This window comes from Artemia sp. Qi Xiang Cuo, chromosome 14 (genome assembly GCF_049724085.1).
Source record: "Artemia sp. Qi Xiang Cuo chromosome 14, ASM4972408v1, whole genome shotgun sequence".
Taxonomy (NCBI): domain Eukaryota; kingdom Metazoa; phylum Arthropoda; class Branchiopoda; order Anostraca; family Artemiidae; genus Artemia; species Artemia sp. Qi Xiang Cuo.
Genome location: NC_142807.1, coordinates 10,338,571 through 10,357,166, shown reverse-complemented (window position 1 = coordinate 10,357,166; position 18,596 = coordinate 10,338,571). Strand labels below are relative to the sequence as shown.

The 18,596-nt window shown below is 34.2% G+C and overlaps 1 protein-coding gene across 2 annotated transcripts in view; it reads right to left on the bottom strand.

Annotated features, from left to right (window-relative positions):
- Nucleotides 1–18,596, bottom strand: part of LOC148944115 (uncharacterized) — a 285,083-nt gene that overhangs the window by 119,415 nt on the left and 147,072 nt on the right. For both annotated transcript variants that reach the window (XM_089100272.1, XM_089100273.1), the window contains exons 15-16: nucleotides 3,435–3,656; nucleotides 1,664–1,927 (exon numbers count right to left, since the gene is read on the bottom strand). In XM_089100272.1, coding sequence (XP_088956398.1) covers nucleotides 1,664–1,927; nucleotides 3,435–3,656 — 486 coding nt within the window. The remainder of the gene's footprint in view (nucleotides 1–1,663; nucleotides 1,928–3,434; nucleotides 3,657–18,596) is intronic.

Below are 18,596 nucleotides of genomic sequence, written 5' to 3'. Positions count from 1 at the left end.
TAGCCCCACATTCTGAAAAAATGAACGACACTATATCTGTTTCTCAAAATACCTCCAGGACCGCCTTTAAAAGAATGTTCATCGATGATTTCTACCAATATTATCTTCAACTTCACCAAAATCTACCAGCTTTATCCAACCAATACCCTTTTTCAAAAAAGAAAACTGTTTCAAAGGACGGATTAGCAGGGAGATATATAATAGATCACATTTTGATCCTCCCCATCTAAGACGCCCCCTAAAACTTCTGCGGGTAACGTTGCTGTTCAGTCTCAATTGTATTGCCAAAATAGTACACAAACAATGAAACTGCCAATAACGACCCCAACTAGTCTATACAACTAGTAAAGAAAATTGTAGAGAAAAAAGAAAAATTGAGGTTCCTGTAAAAAAAATTCTTATAGTATTACGATGCTTTAACGCCTAAAGGTCATATATAACGTGTTCATACTTCAGAGATAACTTTCAAAAAGCCGTTTGCTAAGCTGTTCGCAAAGAGGGATCAACAAGACAAAGTATTTTCAATCACACTTGCTACTGATACCCCTTTGAGAACAGCTTCACAATGATTTTTGACAAGCATCTCAGGAGTCTAAAAATGTCAGATACAATCATTCTACAGCAACAATTTCTCAAAATATGTCATTTGGACCAGTTACAGCTTATTATGTTCTACACTACATTTCGTAATTTACTTGACTCCTAACTCATTTGCAACTAATTAAAACAGCAGCTATGATGTTTTGGTGTAAATAACGACAAAGATCAGATTGACTTTCCATCATACAAACAGTAAAGAGGATAGTACAATGAAGAAATATTTAAGACATTGAACCACAGAAAAAAACTAATTCAACATTTTGGCTAATTTCAATATTCAATTTTAGAAAACTAATTTCAATATTCAATATATAGTTCGATGTAGTCACATATAAATATATCTAATATATCTAACTATTGGATAATAGTCGTCCTCGGTAAAACAATAAAGTATAATGAGGATAAAATTTCCCCTACGATAAAAAAAGCTTACCTTACGATAATTTACCTTACGATAAAAAAAAGTTCTTTTATTGTTGGCTTTCCTTTTTTTTTTCTCGATGCTGATTTAACGCAGAGAGGACTCCGATTTGTCGTAGTGAGATTTTTGCCTATTTTGTTCAATCATCCTCTTCTTCAACAGTTCATGTATGTATGTACATGAACATACATTATGTATGTACAATCAATAATGGGTATTGAATACCCATTATAATAGACTAAATTACAAAATTGATAGGGAAGAAAAAATGCAAAGGAACAATACAGTAAACTCATATCAACACTAAAACAACATGCCTACCCCTACCGAAGGGCATTTAATAAGTACTTTCGAAGTTTAGCTATTTTTGAAACGTTTCATTTTTTCCAGGACAGCATCAAGAGGGCTACTATCAAGGTAACTCCATATTTGGTCGATAAAGAGGCGTTACCAGTGCCAGAAAGTAGCCGAAGCAGGTACTTTGCATATTTATAAAAGCAATTCCTAATAATTACTATATCATCATCCACGGAAAGCGATCAAAATGTCAAAAGAGCAAGTAAATGCGGAACTACAAAATGCTTTGATGTTGTGATGTCTTTCTTCTGAGTGCTATAAAACAACTAAGCTACTAATACAAACCTCAATCAACGTATAAAGATTACTAAACTTCATAGCAAGCCTAGTTTCTTCTTGCTGACCCCACTTTGCTGCAGCGCTAGCCTCCCAAATGTTGTTACTTGTCTGTCTAACTTCACCAGTGAGGTAAGCAATGCTATATGGACATTCTGCCCTCAGTTCCAAAGATTTTTTCACCTCGTCATCAACCAGTTCAATTAAAGTAGAATACTCATGATCCTTAGCGACACGTATCCCCATTCTATGTTGGAATAAATTTTCCGAGTCCTAAAAAAGAATCCTTGGGTTTAGGGGCGTATCCAGCAGATGGGGGTTACAAGGTTTGAACCCCTTCCCCGAGAATACTTCTACGACTCGTAAAATTGCTCGTAAAAATGCAAGTAAAAAGAAAGTAAAAAAAAAAGTAAAAAAAAAGTTATGAAAGTAAAAAAAAAAATCCCGGACTCGTAAATTGGTCTTGAAGAGGCAGGTAAGACACATTAACTCCACACCCCTTAACAAAAGTTCTTTTAGTAACCAACCACCTCCCCCCCTCAAAAAAACAAAATATCCTAAATACAAAAAAAACTAAGTATAATAAAAGAAATAAGCGCTTGTGTGTGTTCACGAAAGTTACTCCTAATTGTGCATATAAATACTATGTGGGGCATCACGGTAGTATTAATTCTGTACATAGATAGTGGTTTGTGTCTTATATTTGTTTTATTGTTTTTAGATTTTATATTTTAGTTTTAGATTTTATCTTTACTCTTTTAATTAGTTTCTTGTATATTTAGTGCTGAAGACGCCTAGTTTTCCTTTCCTTTCCTTCCACTGGCCCTAAGCCCGTTGTTTTGTTCTTCATTTTGAGATTTTTCTCTCTTTTTTTTGTCATGGCTGGCCAATTCGGCTTTACATCTTTTACAGTAATAGAAAAGTAAATTAAATAGTAAAGAATAGTAAATGAGAAGAATAATAAATTTAATTAAAAAGAAATTTCAGTAAGTTTATTCGTTGGATAGCAGAAGAATGAAGGCATCTAAAATCCGGCTTGTGCCATTTTTTTTTAATCTTTTTACTGTAATTGACATATCACACATATGAGACTTTTCTGACACCAAAATACCGTACCGTACCCTCTGTAGCTTACCCATTTTTGATGATGCTTATAAGAATAGCGTGGGATTCTAATGTTCCCAAAATTGGACTTATACCAGATTTATTATTTACAACGTCAGTATTTTAGGAAGAACGATTTTTAAGATTTACGTCGTTTTTAACGTATGCTATTTTGATGTCGGCAGGACCGCATTGGATAGATGCAACGCCCGATTGGATTTTTTTTTGTGGCCATCTTTATATATTAAATATTTAAATAAAATATTTAAATAAAATATACCTGCATAGCCTATAGCTACATATACCTACGTAAAGTAGATCACGTACATAGTGCAAAATCTCTTTAATATAGGACTATCCCGATTAAATTCAATAAATTTGACATAAACTTTTACGGGTATCAGTTTCTATATCATAAAATATATATTATTTAATAATAAGCACACTAATAAATTTCATCCAGCAATGCAAACTTAAAATAAATATATTTTTAATTATTTGAAAAACTCATAATTTATCCCTTATCGTCAAAACAATTTGCTTTGAGTTTCAAAATCTTTTGTTTTTCATTTTGAGCGGAGCCTTTTCAAATGCGGGGCCTGATTGAGCCCAATCGCTCTTTATTCGACCCAGGATTTCGAAAATTTTTCTATAATTAATTAAGAGGGAACATTACCGTATACAAGTAGAAGGCATAGTAGTCTATATTTCTTTTTTCGCAAGTGAGTTCAAACTTGAGTTTTAGGTCTTCAGTTGACCCTTCTGACTGTTTGGAATACAGCTGATGTGCAGTCCATTTTTCACCTCCAGCTTCAAAACTGGCTTGATTTTCAAAATACTTTGGACTTGATTGTAGCTCCCAAGTTACGTCTGAATTGAGTGCAGGAAATTGCGTGGACTGAAAATTTTTTTTAAAAGACGTCGGATTAAAAATATTAAAAAAAAATCCACATGCAAACTGAACTGCAAAAAAGTGAAAAAAAAATATTCATAGCTATCGAGGAACTAGTTTTTGATTGGACGGTAAGTTAAAAGTACTCAGAACATCTCCCATTTAAAAGCTACTGTTTAAAGAGACAGATGCTGCACGGCCGGGGATCTAAAAAATTTTCTCCCTCTTTCGCTGTTTTTTATAAACTATAATCTTCACATGAAATGTTTACTCCCCCTCCCCCTCTGTGTGTATACATGATATAGGACTTATTTTCACAGCCTCTAATAGCAAATTAAATCTTTTTGGAGAAGCAGGAACACGTGATTTTAATGATACTTCCTTGTGGTACTCCTGATTGTGATGGGTGTTGAAATTAAACCGTTAGGAACAACTCGTAGTGAATGTTAACTAAAAAAGTAGCCGATTAAAGACGCCCGAGCTTTTATTTTAAACAGAAGGCCCTTGTGCCACGTGCCATCAAAAGCCATTGCCATATAAAAGAAGAAAAGACGAATGCCCCACCCCTGTGTCAGAATCTCAACCCACTCCTGATGCTACGCAACGAGACTGTCCAACGTAGATAAAAAAACACGTAGATAACAGATAAATACAGATAATAGATAACGGATAAATAGATAATCGATAACAGATAAACAGATATAACGTAGATAAAAAAACACAAGTAAAAAATAAAGCAGGATATTTTGTGCATAACTGAATTTTCTATGTTTGCCTTCCCAAAGACATTGAATATAAGTTCAATCACAAAGACCTTTTTTCAGGCAAGCAGAGAAGCTGCTTTAGACAGTTATCACATTTTAGTATTAGCTGACTGATAAGAGATCAGTCTAGATTTAAAAATAAGATTAGTTTAGAAAAAAAAATTACTTGATTTCAGAAGAAGAGGGCAAACATCGACCAAATGGAATATGGTCTAAAGGAAAATCAAATCATGAAAATAACACAACAATTTTGACCCGTAGAGAAGTAGCTGGTCGCTGGTTTGATGAGGGTAGCTGGCAATTGTATATGTGAGTAATGGCATATTACTCACATATATGATAATGGTACATTCTCTTTCTTTTCCTTTCTTTCTTTCTTTTTTCTTTTTTTTCTTCTCTTATACTCCGTTTGTTATTGTGTTTAAACGGATCATAAATGAATTCAATTCAATTTTAGTTGGTCTGTTTTAGTTTTATGTAAATATTTATTTTATTTATATTATTTTAGTTTTAATTCCATTTTTTTTCTACGCAGAAGAGGTCTTGTTTTATACGGGCGAAATATCCGTTTGATTTTTGTTCTTTTCTTTTCTTTTACTGGTCATAGACCTGTTTGCCATTTTCAGATTCATTTCTTTATTTTAGCTGGCTGATTACCATAGCTTTATTACCATAGATTAAAGAATTAAACCAGCATATCTAGGTTTTTATCTAGCATAACTTTAAAGCAGAATATTTCGTACATAACTGAATTTTTCTATGCACACCTTTTCGAAGATACCGAATATAGCATCATTTATAAACTTTTTTTCCAGACGAGCAGAAAAACTATCTTATTTCGCCATCAGCTGACTGAAACCTGCGGTTAGCTTTACTGCCCTGCGTTAAAGAATTGAATCACCTAATGAGTTTAGCTGCTATATCTAACAATACAAGTAATCATAAAAAACGATTATACGTTAGCATTATTACTATCATTCAAAAAAAAATATTTAAAGAACATAACAAAAAAATTAAACAACATAAGGAAATTATATGGCATCAAGATAAATAAAAATTATTTATTCTACCGAATGATCTATAAACCAAATCAGTAGGTCCCATTTAAAACCGAAGGTACGAAGGTTTCTTATTATAAGGTCTGATCATCATTTTGAAACTCAGAGAGGAAAGAAAATAACAAAAAGAAAAATAAACAAAAAAAGGTGAAAAAACGAAGATTTTGTCAGCCAGTGGCGAACTATGAAGAAGAAGAAATAAGCAAATATTTCGACAAGGACCTCTGCCGAGTCGTCCTCAGTGCTAAACAAAAAAGAAAGAAAAGAAAAAGAAACCAACGAAAATCGAACCTTTTGAAGTTTACTTAACAACGACTGAACAAAAACTAAATAAGAACCAGGTTGGAATCAATGAAAAAGAAATCTACCAAGATGATTGGGCAATAATCATTTGTCTTGCCATAGGTTTGGCTGGCCTACAAATTCGTCCATCATTTGATGTGCAAATAGGTTCTCTCAAGTTATACCGGTTGAAAATATTGATTGAGTCCTTCAAAATTAAACTGTCGTAAATTGGGCTTAATGAAATATCTCCAGTATCTCTATTTATTGCTAAATTTCGGTTCATGTATTTTTTTTTATCTCCATTACCTCTTTAAAAGTTTGTGGTAGGCCATTTACAGTAGATATCAAGGTTGCCTCGTCAAAAAGGACCAGATGGGTCGGATTTACGAAAATATGCGAAGCCAATGCCGAATCAATGTTGTCATTGTTATTTTTCAATCTCAGGAACTTATCTATTGAAATTTTGTGTTCATGCAAACGTTCACCAAGTTGTTGATGGGTCCTACCAATGTAAAATTTGCCACATGAACACGAGATTCTGTAGACACCACTACCGAGTATTAGGTCAGTTTTATCCTTTCCTGAGTTGAAAAAAATTTTCTACTTTTTGTTCGGTTTTAAAAGAAACGGAGAGAATATGTTTTTTTAAAACTTTTCCAAGTTTATCGCCAAGTTTCGGAATGTATGGTAAAGTGATGAAAGTTTTTTTTCTCAATTGCCGGGGTAACTAAATCAAGGGGGACGGGCTCCCTATTTTGTTGTTTTATCTTTTTTAATCGTCTATCTATGATATTTTCAATAAGTTTGATTGGGTAACCATTGGAGAAAAGAAAATCCTTGACATAGTTTAATTCAGAATTCATATGATTACGGGAACAGATTTTTAAAACTCTGTCGACAAAAGAGATTATTACCCCTCTTTTCACAGAAGGAGGGTGATGGGAAGAGAAATGAAGATATCGATCGTTATGAGTCGGCTTTCTATATATAGAAAATTCAAGGCTAGGAGCAGTTTTTATAATCAAAACATCCAAGAAAGGCAGCTTACCTGAATCTTCGAGTTCCATTGTGAACTGAAGATTCGAATCAAAAGAGTTCAAAAGTGCCAAAAAATTTCTTAGAGAGTCTTGTCCAGGTTCCCAAACAGAAAGGATATCATCAACGAAACGAAACTAGACAGTGTTTTAAGCGGAAACTATTCAAAGCAGATTGTTCTATGAAATCCATGTGAAAATTTGCCAAATAAGGAGACAAGACAGTGCCCATGGATAGGCCCATGATTTGAAAGAGATGTTTTTTTTCGGAATTTAAAATACGAGGAGAAATTGTTGCAAAGACGAACAAGGGTCATTATCGTTCCAATTTCCAAAGTTTTGTAATCCGACCAAGCTGAATTTTTCTCGAATTTTCTTTGTAAGGGCTGCTCACATTTATGGACATTGCATGAAGTGTACATAGCAACTGCATCAAAACTAGATAAAACATTTTTTTCTGTTGTACTTTGATTTTTTAACTTTTCAACAAGATCTGCGGAGTTTTTTATACAAGATTTCTGTGTGCTTAAAAGAGGCTTAAAAATGGTGGCTAAGAAATTTCCTATACCCGTAGCTCGAGAACTATAGCATGCTACAATAGGCCTCACGGAATATCTTTCTTATGGATTTTAGGCAGACCATAAAACTTTGGGGCTGAACAACCTTTTGGGGTAAAATTTTCTGCACATTTGAGGGGTAATTAGTCCACTATCTTTTAAAATTCCTAGTTCTTTTCTCAACTGCTGTGTGTATTTGTCCGTGGGATCAATTTTTATTTCTTTGTAAATATTTTTATCCATTAATAGGGTGTTTAACTTTTGTTTCATAATCTGCAGAATTCATAATTACAACTGTGTTTCCCTTGTCCGCTCTCGTAATCACTGTGTTTTTGTCTGTTTACCGCATATGTTGTTTATGCAGCTTGATCAATATGAATTAGCATACGCTGCCTGACGTTGTTCAGTTTTACATAGTTGTTAATTTTGTTATAATGGTGCTTTCAAACTACGCTGTACAACCTTTCGCAGCACTATAACTTTGAAGTTTACGTCACATCATGTAATCTTACGGAGGGAATTTTGTCCGTAACGTAGGCAGTACCAAGTAGACTGACCTCTAAATAAAATTTAAGGTCACGTAAGCTTATGTTACATTATAGAAAAGCCCAAATAGTTGCAACTAAACAGAATTCCTGGAAGAACAATTAATAAACTGTAGAATAAATTAAAAAAATTTCCTTGAAGGCCATCATGCCTTCATTTCATCACATAAGATCATCGTCGGAGCTTCAATATCCACCTCCATCCTCACTTTTTATTTTTGAATAGTTTGTATTTAATAGTGATGATTTTAGACGATGATTGATGACTCGTGTAAGTGTGAAGGGTTATGCTTAACGTAACTAAACTACTAAGCATAGAATACTACGTACGCAGTGTGAAAGCTACTTAATGGTAGTTAAGTCTTTGTCATGCCATTAATTAGTTTTTTCCCAGTGTTTTTTTTTTCTTTTGTTGTCTTTTTATATTACTCATCTATGTTCTATTTTACAAGGGGGGGGGGTACAAATAAAAAAAAACCATATATACTTAGCATACAAACATGTACATAAGCATAAAGAAAGCAACTCAAGGTGCTCTGCTGAAAGAGCAATATAAGCGGCTTTCATACTACACACGTAATTTTTCTGTGTAAAGGGGTTAAGTTACGTTACATTAAGTAGGGTCATAGACACTTCAACAAGTCCTTTCACATCTGGTTTATGTAGACATCCATAAAACTGCCATAATCGTCTTCTAAAATCATCACAATCGTCAATTATCACAATCGAGGTAGTTTGATACCTCGCTCTTTACGCTAAATTTGACTTTATGTCCCATTTCTTTAAGAACGACTCCTGAAATACAAGAGCTGTTTAATTTGAACAATAGGAAGCTTTTTTTTAAACTACTACAAAACTTAAGCGTGAAGAGCGAGGTATTGAGTGACCCCCCTCATATACCTAATAATTTATGTTCGTTTTAAGTTTTGATGCTGCTCCTTACTTTCAGTTGCAAACACTTTTTTTTATATCTAGTTATGGAGTAAAGAACGACTTTCAAGCAAATATCTGACCCTAGGCTATTCGATAAACCTAGTGCATTCGATAAACCTTTCATACAAACATAAATAGACACAAAACTATAATCTAGGCTCGTGAAATATCACCCTCATCCCTAATCTTCAAAAAACTTTTCTCTATGCTCTATACCCATTGTCAGGAACCTCCCGAATCTCTTTATACCTCCCATATCTTTCCTTGCTAATAAATTTATTATCTCATCTCTCTCCCAAGCCTCAACCCCAAAACAATTCTTTCCTTAAATCTATTAATTCGCTACACTTCCCCACAAAATGAACCAGCTCTTCCTCTTTCCCGCACATGGGACAGAAGTAAGGACCAGAAGCTTGCCTAACCCCTCCCAGATACTTCCTTCTCTCAGCTAGTGGTAACCCATCTGACATAACAAAAATAATCAACTTTTCTTGCCTCTTTTGAAGCGTTAATAATTGATATTTCTTGTTTTTAATTTTTCTTTTGTATCGACATTGTGGAAGAAACTTCCGGAGCAAGACAGCAGATTTATTTTGAGTCGCGTAGGGCTATTATCTGCATGATTGATATACATATTTGGATGACGTCATATTCAAAAAAGATATCACTAACTAAATTACAACCACTATTTGACAGAAAAAAGATGACGTCATGTTCTCTACACGATGTATTCATAAGATAGGATGACGTCATATTAAAAAGAAAGCCACAATACAGAAGTAATTCTGGCGTCACTTCAGTTTTTTACGGTTCCGAGATGAGAAAGGTACTAGTCAGATACAAGTTCAACAACAAATTCAAGAATCATATTGGATATTTCCCTTTTCAGGTCCTCTTTTGATTCAACATGGAGGAAGGAACTTCTGTTTCAAGTAAGTAAGTTATGAATTATTTGAAAAAAAAACTTCAGGGTTTAGTAAATATTTAAAATTTTCTTTTCAGGGTCTCTTTTAAGTGAACGCAGAGGAAGAAACTTCAACTTCGAGCATATAAGTAACAAATTATTTGAAAAAAGAATTTAGGTTTAGCACATGGCTAATACCTGAAACTTCCCTTTTCATCGGCTGCATTCCGCGCTGCGATCGTAATTAACGATAAGTAATTTTTCTGACTGAAAATTGTTCCATGTCGCCGAATTAAAAAAAAAAAAAATAGGCCCCACCCATTAGTAGTTTCTGTTCTTCGGTTATAAAATAATTAGTTATTACCACGTTTTCACAAAATTTGACCACGTCTCAAAATTTGAGATGCTTTTTTCGACCCCTTCCTCTAATCCGATTTGGCTCAAAATTTGTATACACCTTTGCCTTACCTAACATCCCATGTGAAATTTACCTAATTCCATGTAAATGTTCGGCAATAAAATTACTTACTTACATTTTAATATTCTGATATATTTGAATCTCAAAAATACTTAATTATCCTACAGTTCAGTCTATGACTTTAGAAGAAACATAATCGAACATATGTTTCTTAGTGCTTATCAAGAAGGGCTTGGCGCAGCGCAAGCGCGCTGGGCGTATGACCTAGAGGTCAATGGATCGAAATCATTAACTATTTTTTCTTTGTTTTTTAAGAATTTAAGGCCAAAAAGTTAAATAAATACTTTATAAAAAAAGAACTTTATAAAACCATGTTTTACAAATGGTAAAAAGGGGAAAATACATTCAATTCAATTTTAAATTTTTACGAGTTTGAGTAAAAGAGTTCACAACATTCAAAATATTCAGAAAAGTTTGAAGTGTGTATATAAAAAATATTCTTTAGAGCCGAAAAAGTTATTTTTAATTATAGTCGGGAGTTGAATTTAAATGCGCGGGACATGGTATGTCTTATCCGAACCGAAAATTTATAAAATTCTGTGCAATTAATTTTATAAATTAATTATTTTATTAATAATTTAATTATTTATTATTATTTTATTATTTTATTTTATAAATTATTTTATAAAGTTTATCAAATTCTGTGCAATTAATACATTTGAGATTCATGACATTAAAAGTGTCCAAATGTATTTTCCTAGATAATAAGTGTCCAAATGTATATCTCCTAGATTTTGTTTGATATTTCTTACTAATGATTAAATATTATACTTTATATTGATATCTGCAGTAAAAACCGCCAAGGACGTATCCAGGAAGTATTCGGGGGAGGGGGGTTCAAAACACTTTAAGAAACACATAAATGCATATGTTTATATGCATTTTGATACATTATTACCTGTCGGACAAAACTTCCAGGGGAGGAGGTAGGGGGGGGGGTCAAATCTTGTAACCCCTCTCCCAGGATATGGCCTCTCAACCAACATCCTTTGATATTAGACAAATTATGACTACACTTTGACTAAACTAAAACGATCTCGATTCATTGGGGTAAACACCAAATTTTTTTGGATGTACATTTATAGCATTTAAAGTAGGGGCTCTTTGCTAGACCTAAGCCCATAGTGGGAAAAAGGAGTTACATGAATGTTGACTATTTTGTAAGCCCAAAATGGTATTTTTTTTTTTACATTATTTACCTTGGCACCAAGTGAAGACACTACTCAATAGATAGTGAAGACAGAACTTGATTGTAAGTCACCCCTAGTCTTCTAGGAGGTTATGAACTAAGTAAGTAATCAGATTACCGACACTTATTGACTAATAAGATCCCTGTGTCGGCCCTGCAGTGTGTTGCTACAGTATGGTTCGATCTATGGGTCAGGTATTACCAAGCTAAGGTCCAACCCACTGCGCTACTACAGGACAACCTTGTGAACCAATGTTTTGAATTTTAAAAATACATGCCTAAATGGGCCGTTCCCCGTCAGACGGTAATTAATAATGATTGAACAAGAACATCACGAAGCCTCTTATCATAATTTTGTATTGTATTGGATTTGAATTTTGAAATTAGGGTTCGTGTTTTTGTGTGTGAGGTTCGAGTTCATGATGTTTAAATTATTGTCTTTGGGCTTATGGCTTCACATTAAGTTTCGCTTTTGGTTTTTAGTATTGACAATTTGCGTTTACTTTTTTTTGTGTTTTTTTAGATAAAGTGTTAGATTTGTGTTTATAAATGGGGAATTAAAGTTTTTTTTCTTTTAGATTTCAATTTTTGATAGTTTTTGTCTATAGGGTTTAAATTATGTGTCTTGCACTTAACTTTGGGTTATGGAATGTGTTCAGGTGTGATCGTTGGTTTTAAGATTTTTTACGTGGCAGATTTTTTACTGTGGTGGGCTGAAATGTAAAAAAGTTAATTTTTGTATTTAGATTAAAATATTTTGCTGTCGGCGTATAACATGTTTTGTTTGTCAATTTTAGTTTTCTTGATTGAACCCCAGAGCTTAGATTTTAATACTTGGAGTTTTAGTCTTTTTTCGTAAGAAGACCATTGTGGTAAGATGAGTATCTCAAGACTTTGATTCGCTGTCATAGAGGGTTAAAAAGTGCGAAGAAGAAATGGCGAAAAAACACAAACATAGTAGGCCTATGTGTTTTGTTTTTTTTTGCATTTGGCAAATTAATTTTACTTTTTTTGGGTAAATGGCTTTTTCGAAAGTTGTTTAATTTTGTTTATAAACGTTTAACGTTATTAGTAAAAGATATACGTAACTTACGAATTAACTTACGTAACAAATTTCTACGGTATATTCATATATCTTTAATACGTAAATTAGGGGGTTCACCCCCTAGTCAATACCTCGCTCTTAATGCTAAAGTTCGACTTTTGTTCCAATTTTTAAAAATGACCCCTTAATCACAAAGGCCGTTAATTATAATAAATAGCTCTTATGGAAGTACTAAAAAAATCTTTAGCGTAAAGAGCAAGGTATTGACTAGGGGGCAAACCCAATCGTAAAGCGTAATAATTTCAGTTCGTTTTAAGTTTTTATGTTGCTCCTTCATTTCAACTGAAAAACTTTTTTTGGTATTTAATTTCTGATTGTTTTTTTTTAAATAATGCATGGAAATCTGGTGCCCCCTTCATAGCAATGTCCCTTCCCCCATGAAAACTCCCTCCATGGAAAGATCCTCCCACGTAACCTTTGTAATTTTGTTAAAAATGTAAATTTGTTACATTTTAGTATCTACATGGAAAGTTAAAATATTCTAAGTTAGATTTGAAGTTTTGTCAGCGTTTGAAGGTTTTGTGTATAATGTTTAACTTGTTTTAGCATTTAAATTTTTATACTAGGAAGGTTTTATTTGTGTATGTTTGCTTCTTAGCAGGTTTTATTAGCTTCTGTATATGGCTTAACTTTTTTTTTGTGCCGGGCTGAACTTTGTATGTGGAAGTGAAGATTTTCATTTAAATATAAATTTTTAGCTGTCAGGGTAAAACAATTCTTGTTAATTCGGTTTTAATTTCCTTGGTTGGGATTGGAAACTATATTTTATTTTCATTTTTTTTGGGGGGGGGGGCAGTGGAGATGAGTAAGTAAATATTATATATGGAGTCTAAGTTTTCTAGGGAAGTGTTTAATTTGACATGAGCTGCTAGTGGGAGGATTTTAGGTGGTCGAGTTTGGTGCTAGAGGATGTACTGAGCTGGCTGTTAACAATCTTCACGCGGTTACCCTGTTTTTACAAATCCATGTGCAAAACTAGCAGCGACTTCAGTAATCCAGAATCAAACATGCCCCCTTTTCTTACTTAATTTAAAACAGTTCTTCCGTAAAACAAGCTTTCCAAAGAATAGTGAAGAGCTCAATAAGGCCAAAAATGAGCAGAAATTAAGTCAAGTTATCTTCCAAGGGTAAAACTACCACAAATCACAATCAATAAATAACTGGAACTCAAAACGAACCGAAAATAACATTATAGGCCGAGTCAAACCAAAAACGAGCAAAAATTAGAATGAGCAGGGCTGATAATCCCCATGCCTTCTCAAGGCCAGAAAATAATTTGCACTTTACTGAAAAAAGTATGACCGTAGATTGTCAGTTTAATTTACATATATTCATATTCATTTCTTAAAGTTTTAATATTTTTTTTATTTATTAAAGTAAACAAGTGAAAACATTTAAAATGTAGCTATTTTGCTTATTTATGTACATTTTTGTTTATTTATTGATGTATTATTCATGCATATGTGTATTTTTATGTATTTGTTTAAGTGCAAATTATTTTCTGGTCTGAAGAAGGCATGGGGGTTATCAGCCCTACTCATGGTAATTTTTACTCGTTTTTAGTTTGACTCGGCTATTTATTGTAATTTCTGTATTATATTTTAAAGTTTTGAATTGTATTGGGTTTCGTTTTTTTAAATTTGGTTTCGTGTTTTTGTGTGCGAGGTTCGTGTTCATATATTATGTTTAACGATTTTTTGTGGGTTTATGATTTCAGGTTAAGGTTCGTTTTTAATTTTTGTATTGACGGTTTTTTTTAGTGGGAGAATATTAGTAAGGTGGGGGCCACTGAGAGTAAGATGGGTATCCTAAAACTTTGATTTGCTGTCATAGAGGGTTAAAAAGCGCGAATAAGAAATGGCGAAAGAACACAACCATAATTTGTGTTTTTTTGTATTTGGTAAAGCTTGCATTTGTTACATTTTTGTATCTACATGGAAAGTTAAAATATTTTAAGTTAGATTTGAAGTTTTTTCAGAGTTTGAAGGTTTTGTGTATAATGTTTAACTTGTTTGAGCATTTAAATTGTTATACTAGGAAGGTCTTATTTGTGTTTGTTTGTTTTGAACTTTTGTATATGGCTTAACTTTTTTTGTGACGGGCTGAAAATTCTATGTGGAAGTGAAGGTTTTTATTTATATATAATTTTTTTGCTGTAAGAGTAAAACAATTCTTGTTAATTCGGTTTTAATATCCTCGGTTGGGATTGGAAACTATGTTTTTATTTTCTTTTTCTTTTTTGGCAGAAGAGATGAGCAAGTAAATATTATATATGGAGTCTAAGTTTTCTAGGGAAGTGTTTAATTTTGCGTGTGCTGCTAGTGGGAGGATTTTAAGTGGTTGGCTTTGACGCTAGAGGATGTACTGAGCTGGCTGTGCACAACCTTCACGCGGTTACCCTGTTTTTTACAAATCCAAGCGCACAACTAGCAGCGCATTTAGGTAATCCAGAATCAAACATGCCCTCTTTTCTTAATCAATTTAAAACAATTCTTCCGTAAAACAAGCTTTTCAGAGAACAGTGAAGAGCTCAGCCTAAAATGGGCAGAAAGAAAGTCAAGTAATCGTCCAGACGTAAAACTACCCCAAATCACAATCAATAAATAAGTGGAACTCAAAACGAACCGAAAATAACATTAATACACAATAAAATAACGAAAATAACATTATAGGCCGGGTCAGACCAAAAAGGAGCAAAAATTAGAATAAGTCGGGCTGATAACCCCCATGCCTTCTCAAGACCTGAAAATAATTTGTACTTTACTGAAAAAAAGCGTATGACCGTAGATTGTCAGTTTATTTTTTTTTATTTATTTATTAAATTAAAAAAGTGAAAACATTTAAAGTGTAGATATTTTGCTTATTTATGTAAATTTTTGTTAATTTATTGATGTATTATTCATGTATATGTTCATTTTTATGTATTTTTTTAAGTGAAAATTATATTCTGGTCTGAAGAAGGCATAGGGGCCATCAGCCCTACTAATATTACTTTTTACACATGTTTAGCTGGACTCGGCTATTTATTGTAACTTACGTAATATATTTTTGAGTATTTAATTGTATAGGGTTTCATTTTTTTTTTTTTTTATTTGGTTTTGTGTTTTTGTGTGTGAGGTTCGGATTCATACATTATGTTTAAATATTTTGTGTGGGTTTTAAGGTTTGTTTTTAATTTTTGTATTGACGGTTTTGTTAGTGGGAGAATATTAGGGGTTAGGTTTGTATACAGGGGTGATAGGGGGGGGGTGGGGCTGGCTTTGCATAAATTTCACGCGGTGGCCCTGTTTTCAAAAACCTCAGTGCACATTTAGCAGCTTATACAGGAGATCCAGGATCAGACATGCCCTCTTGTCTTAAACCTTATCATATGCAGCGCAATAACGCTGCCTACGTAAAGAACGATGTTGGCACAATGTATTGTTTTATTTTTTTTTTCTCTCCATACCCGGGCATTTTGTATCGAAGGAGTTGTCGTAGAAACTTCGAAAAGGGCTCATTCGATTGGAAATTGGAGTGGCTAGTGCCCTTTTTAATAGTCAAAAGTGATTGGTTGGCAAATAGCCCCCCCCCCCTCACGCCCATTATTCCCCCAAACACATCCAATCAAAATTTTGAGATAGCCATTTTGTTCAGCGTAGTAGATTTCCAGATAGAAAATATGTTTTTGAGGGGGACACTTCCCCAGAACCCTCAGGGCAAGGGTTTTAAGTTATGCCCTGAGGGCATATAAGAATGATGTTGGCACAATATTTTATTTATTATTTTTTTTTCCTTTAGAGCAGGGCACTTCGTATCGAAGAAGTTGTCGTAGAAACTTCGAAAAGGGCTCATTCAATTGGAAATTGGAGTAGACCCCAATTCCACGCCCACCATTTCCCAAAACACATACAATCCAAATTTTAAGATAGCCATTTTGTTCAGCGTAGTTGATTTCCAGATAAAAACCATGTTTTTCAGGAGGAGACTCCCTCACAACCTTCAGAGCAAGGGTTGAAAATTGGGCCTTGAGGGCATAAAAGGTTTTTATAGATGGAATTGCCGTAAAGACTTTAAAAAGTTCTCATTCAATTCGAAATTTAAAGGGCTAGTTTCCATTTTAATGGTCGAAATTGATCAGAGGGCAACTAACCCCCCTCTGACACCCACCTTTTCCCCAAACACATCCAATCAAAATTTTGAGATTGCCATTTTATTCAACGTAGTTTTAAGTTCTGTAAATTAGGTCTTTAAGGATGACAACCCCCCTGACAGCCCTCAGGGCAAGGGTTGTAAGCTATGCCCTGGGGGCATATAAGGTTTTTATACAACACACTGTCGTAGAAACTTCAAAAAGGGCTCATTCGATTAGAAATTGAAATGGCTAGTGCCCTTTTTAATAGTTGAAAGTAATTGTAAGGCAGCTAACACCCCTTCCACGTCCACCATTTCCCCAAACACATCCAATCAAAATTTTGATATAGCCATTTTGTTCCACGCAGTTTAAAGGTCAGTAAATTATACTATAAAGCAGGACATTCCCTCCACAGTCTTCAGGGCATGGGTTATAAGGTATGCCCTGGGGGCATTTAGGTTTTTATTGAAATCTTTGTCGTAAAAACTTGAAAAAGGGCTCATTCGATTGGAAATTCAAAGGTCTAGTGCCCTTTTTAATAGTCGAAATTGATTTGAGGGCAACTAACCCCCCTCTCACGCCCACCTTTTCCCCAAACACATCCAATCAAAATTTTTAGATAGCCGTTTTGTTCAGCGTTGTTGATTTCTTGATGTAAATGATGTCTTTTATGATGACACTTGCTCATAATACTCGGGACATGGGCTGAGGGTTATACATGATAGACATAAAAGATCCATATAGAATGCATTGTCGTAGAAACTTCATAAAGGGGCCATTTATTATAAAATTGGACTGTACAGTACCTTTTTTAGTAGTTAAAAGTGATTGGCAGGCAACTAACACCCCTTCAACGCCCATCTTTTCCCCAAACACATCCAATCAAATTTTTTAGATAGCCATTTTGTTCAACGTAGTTGAAAGTTTTGGAAATTAGGTTTTTAAGGATGACAACCCCTTCCCCCACAGCCCTCAGGGCAAGGGTTGTAAGTTATGCCCTGGGGGCAAATAAGGTTTTTATTGAAATCGTTGTTGTAGAAACTTCAAAAGGGCTCATTCAATTGGAAATTGAAAGGGATAGTGCCTTTTTTAATAGTTGAAAGTGATTGGAGAGCCCCTCTCAAGCCCACCATTTTCCCAAACACATCCAATCAAATTGAGATATCCATTTTGTTCAACATAGTTGAAAGTTCTTGAAACTATGTCTTTTAGGATGATAACCCCCTCAGAGCCCTCAGTGAAAGGGTTGCAAGTTATGCCCTGGGGGCATATAAAGTTTATATAGAAATTTGTTGTAGAAATTTTAAAAAGGGCTCATTTATCGAAAACTAAAATTGCCCTTTTTCATAGTCAAAAGTGAGTGGAGAGTAATTAACCCCCGTCTCACGCCCACCATTTCCCCAAAAACATTCAATCAAAGTTTAGAGATAGCCATTTTGTTCAACGTAGTTGAAATTTCTGGAAATTATTCGTTCAAGAATGACAAACCCCCCAGAGCCCCAAGGGCAAAGGTTGTAATTTATGCCCTGGGGGCATATAAGATTTTTACAGATAGCGCTGCCGTAGAAACTTCAACAGGGGCTCTTTTAGTATGAAATTGATAGGGCTAGTCCCCTTTTTAATTGCTAAAGATGAATCGAGGGTAACTAACCCCCCCTTCACGCCCACCATTACCTCAACCGCATCCAATCAATAGTTTTAGATAGCTTTATTTTTCTACATAGTAGAACGTTCTGGAAATTAGGAATTTGAGTATGATACCCCCGCAGCCCTCAGGGCAAGGGTTGTAAGTTATGCCCTGGGGGCACCTAAGATTTTTATTGAAAGTGTTGTCGTAGAAACTTCAAAAGGGCTCATTTGATTGGAAACTGAAAGGGCTAGTGCCATTTTTAATAGTTGAAAGTAATTGGAGAGCGACTATCGCCACTCTCACGCCCACCATTTCCCCAAACACATCCAATGAAAATTTTTAGATAGCCA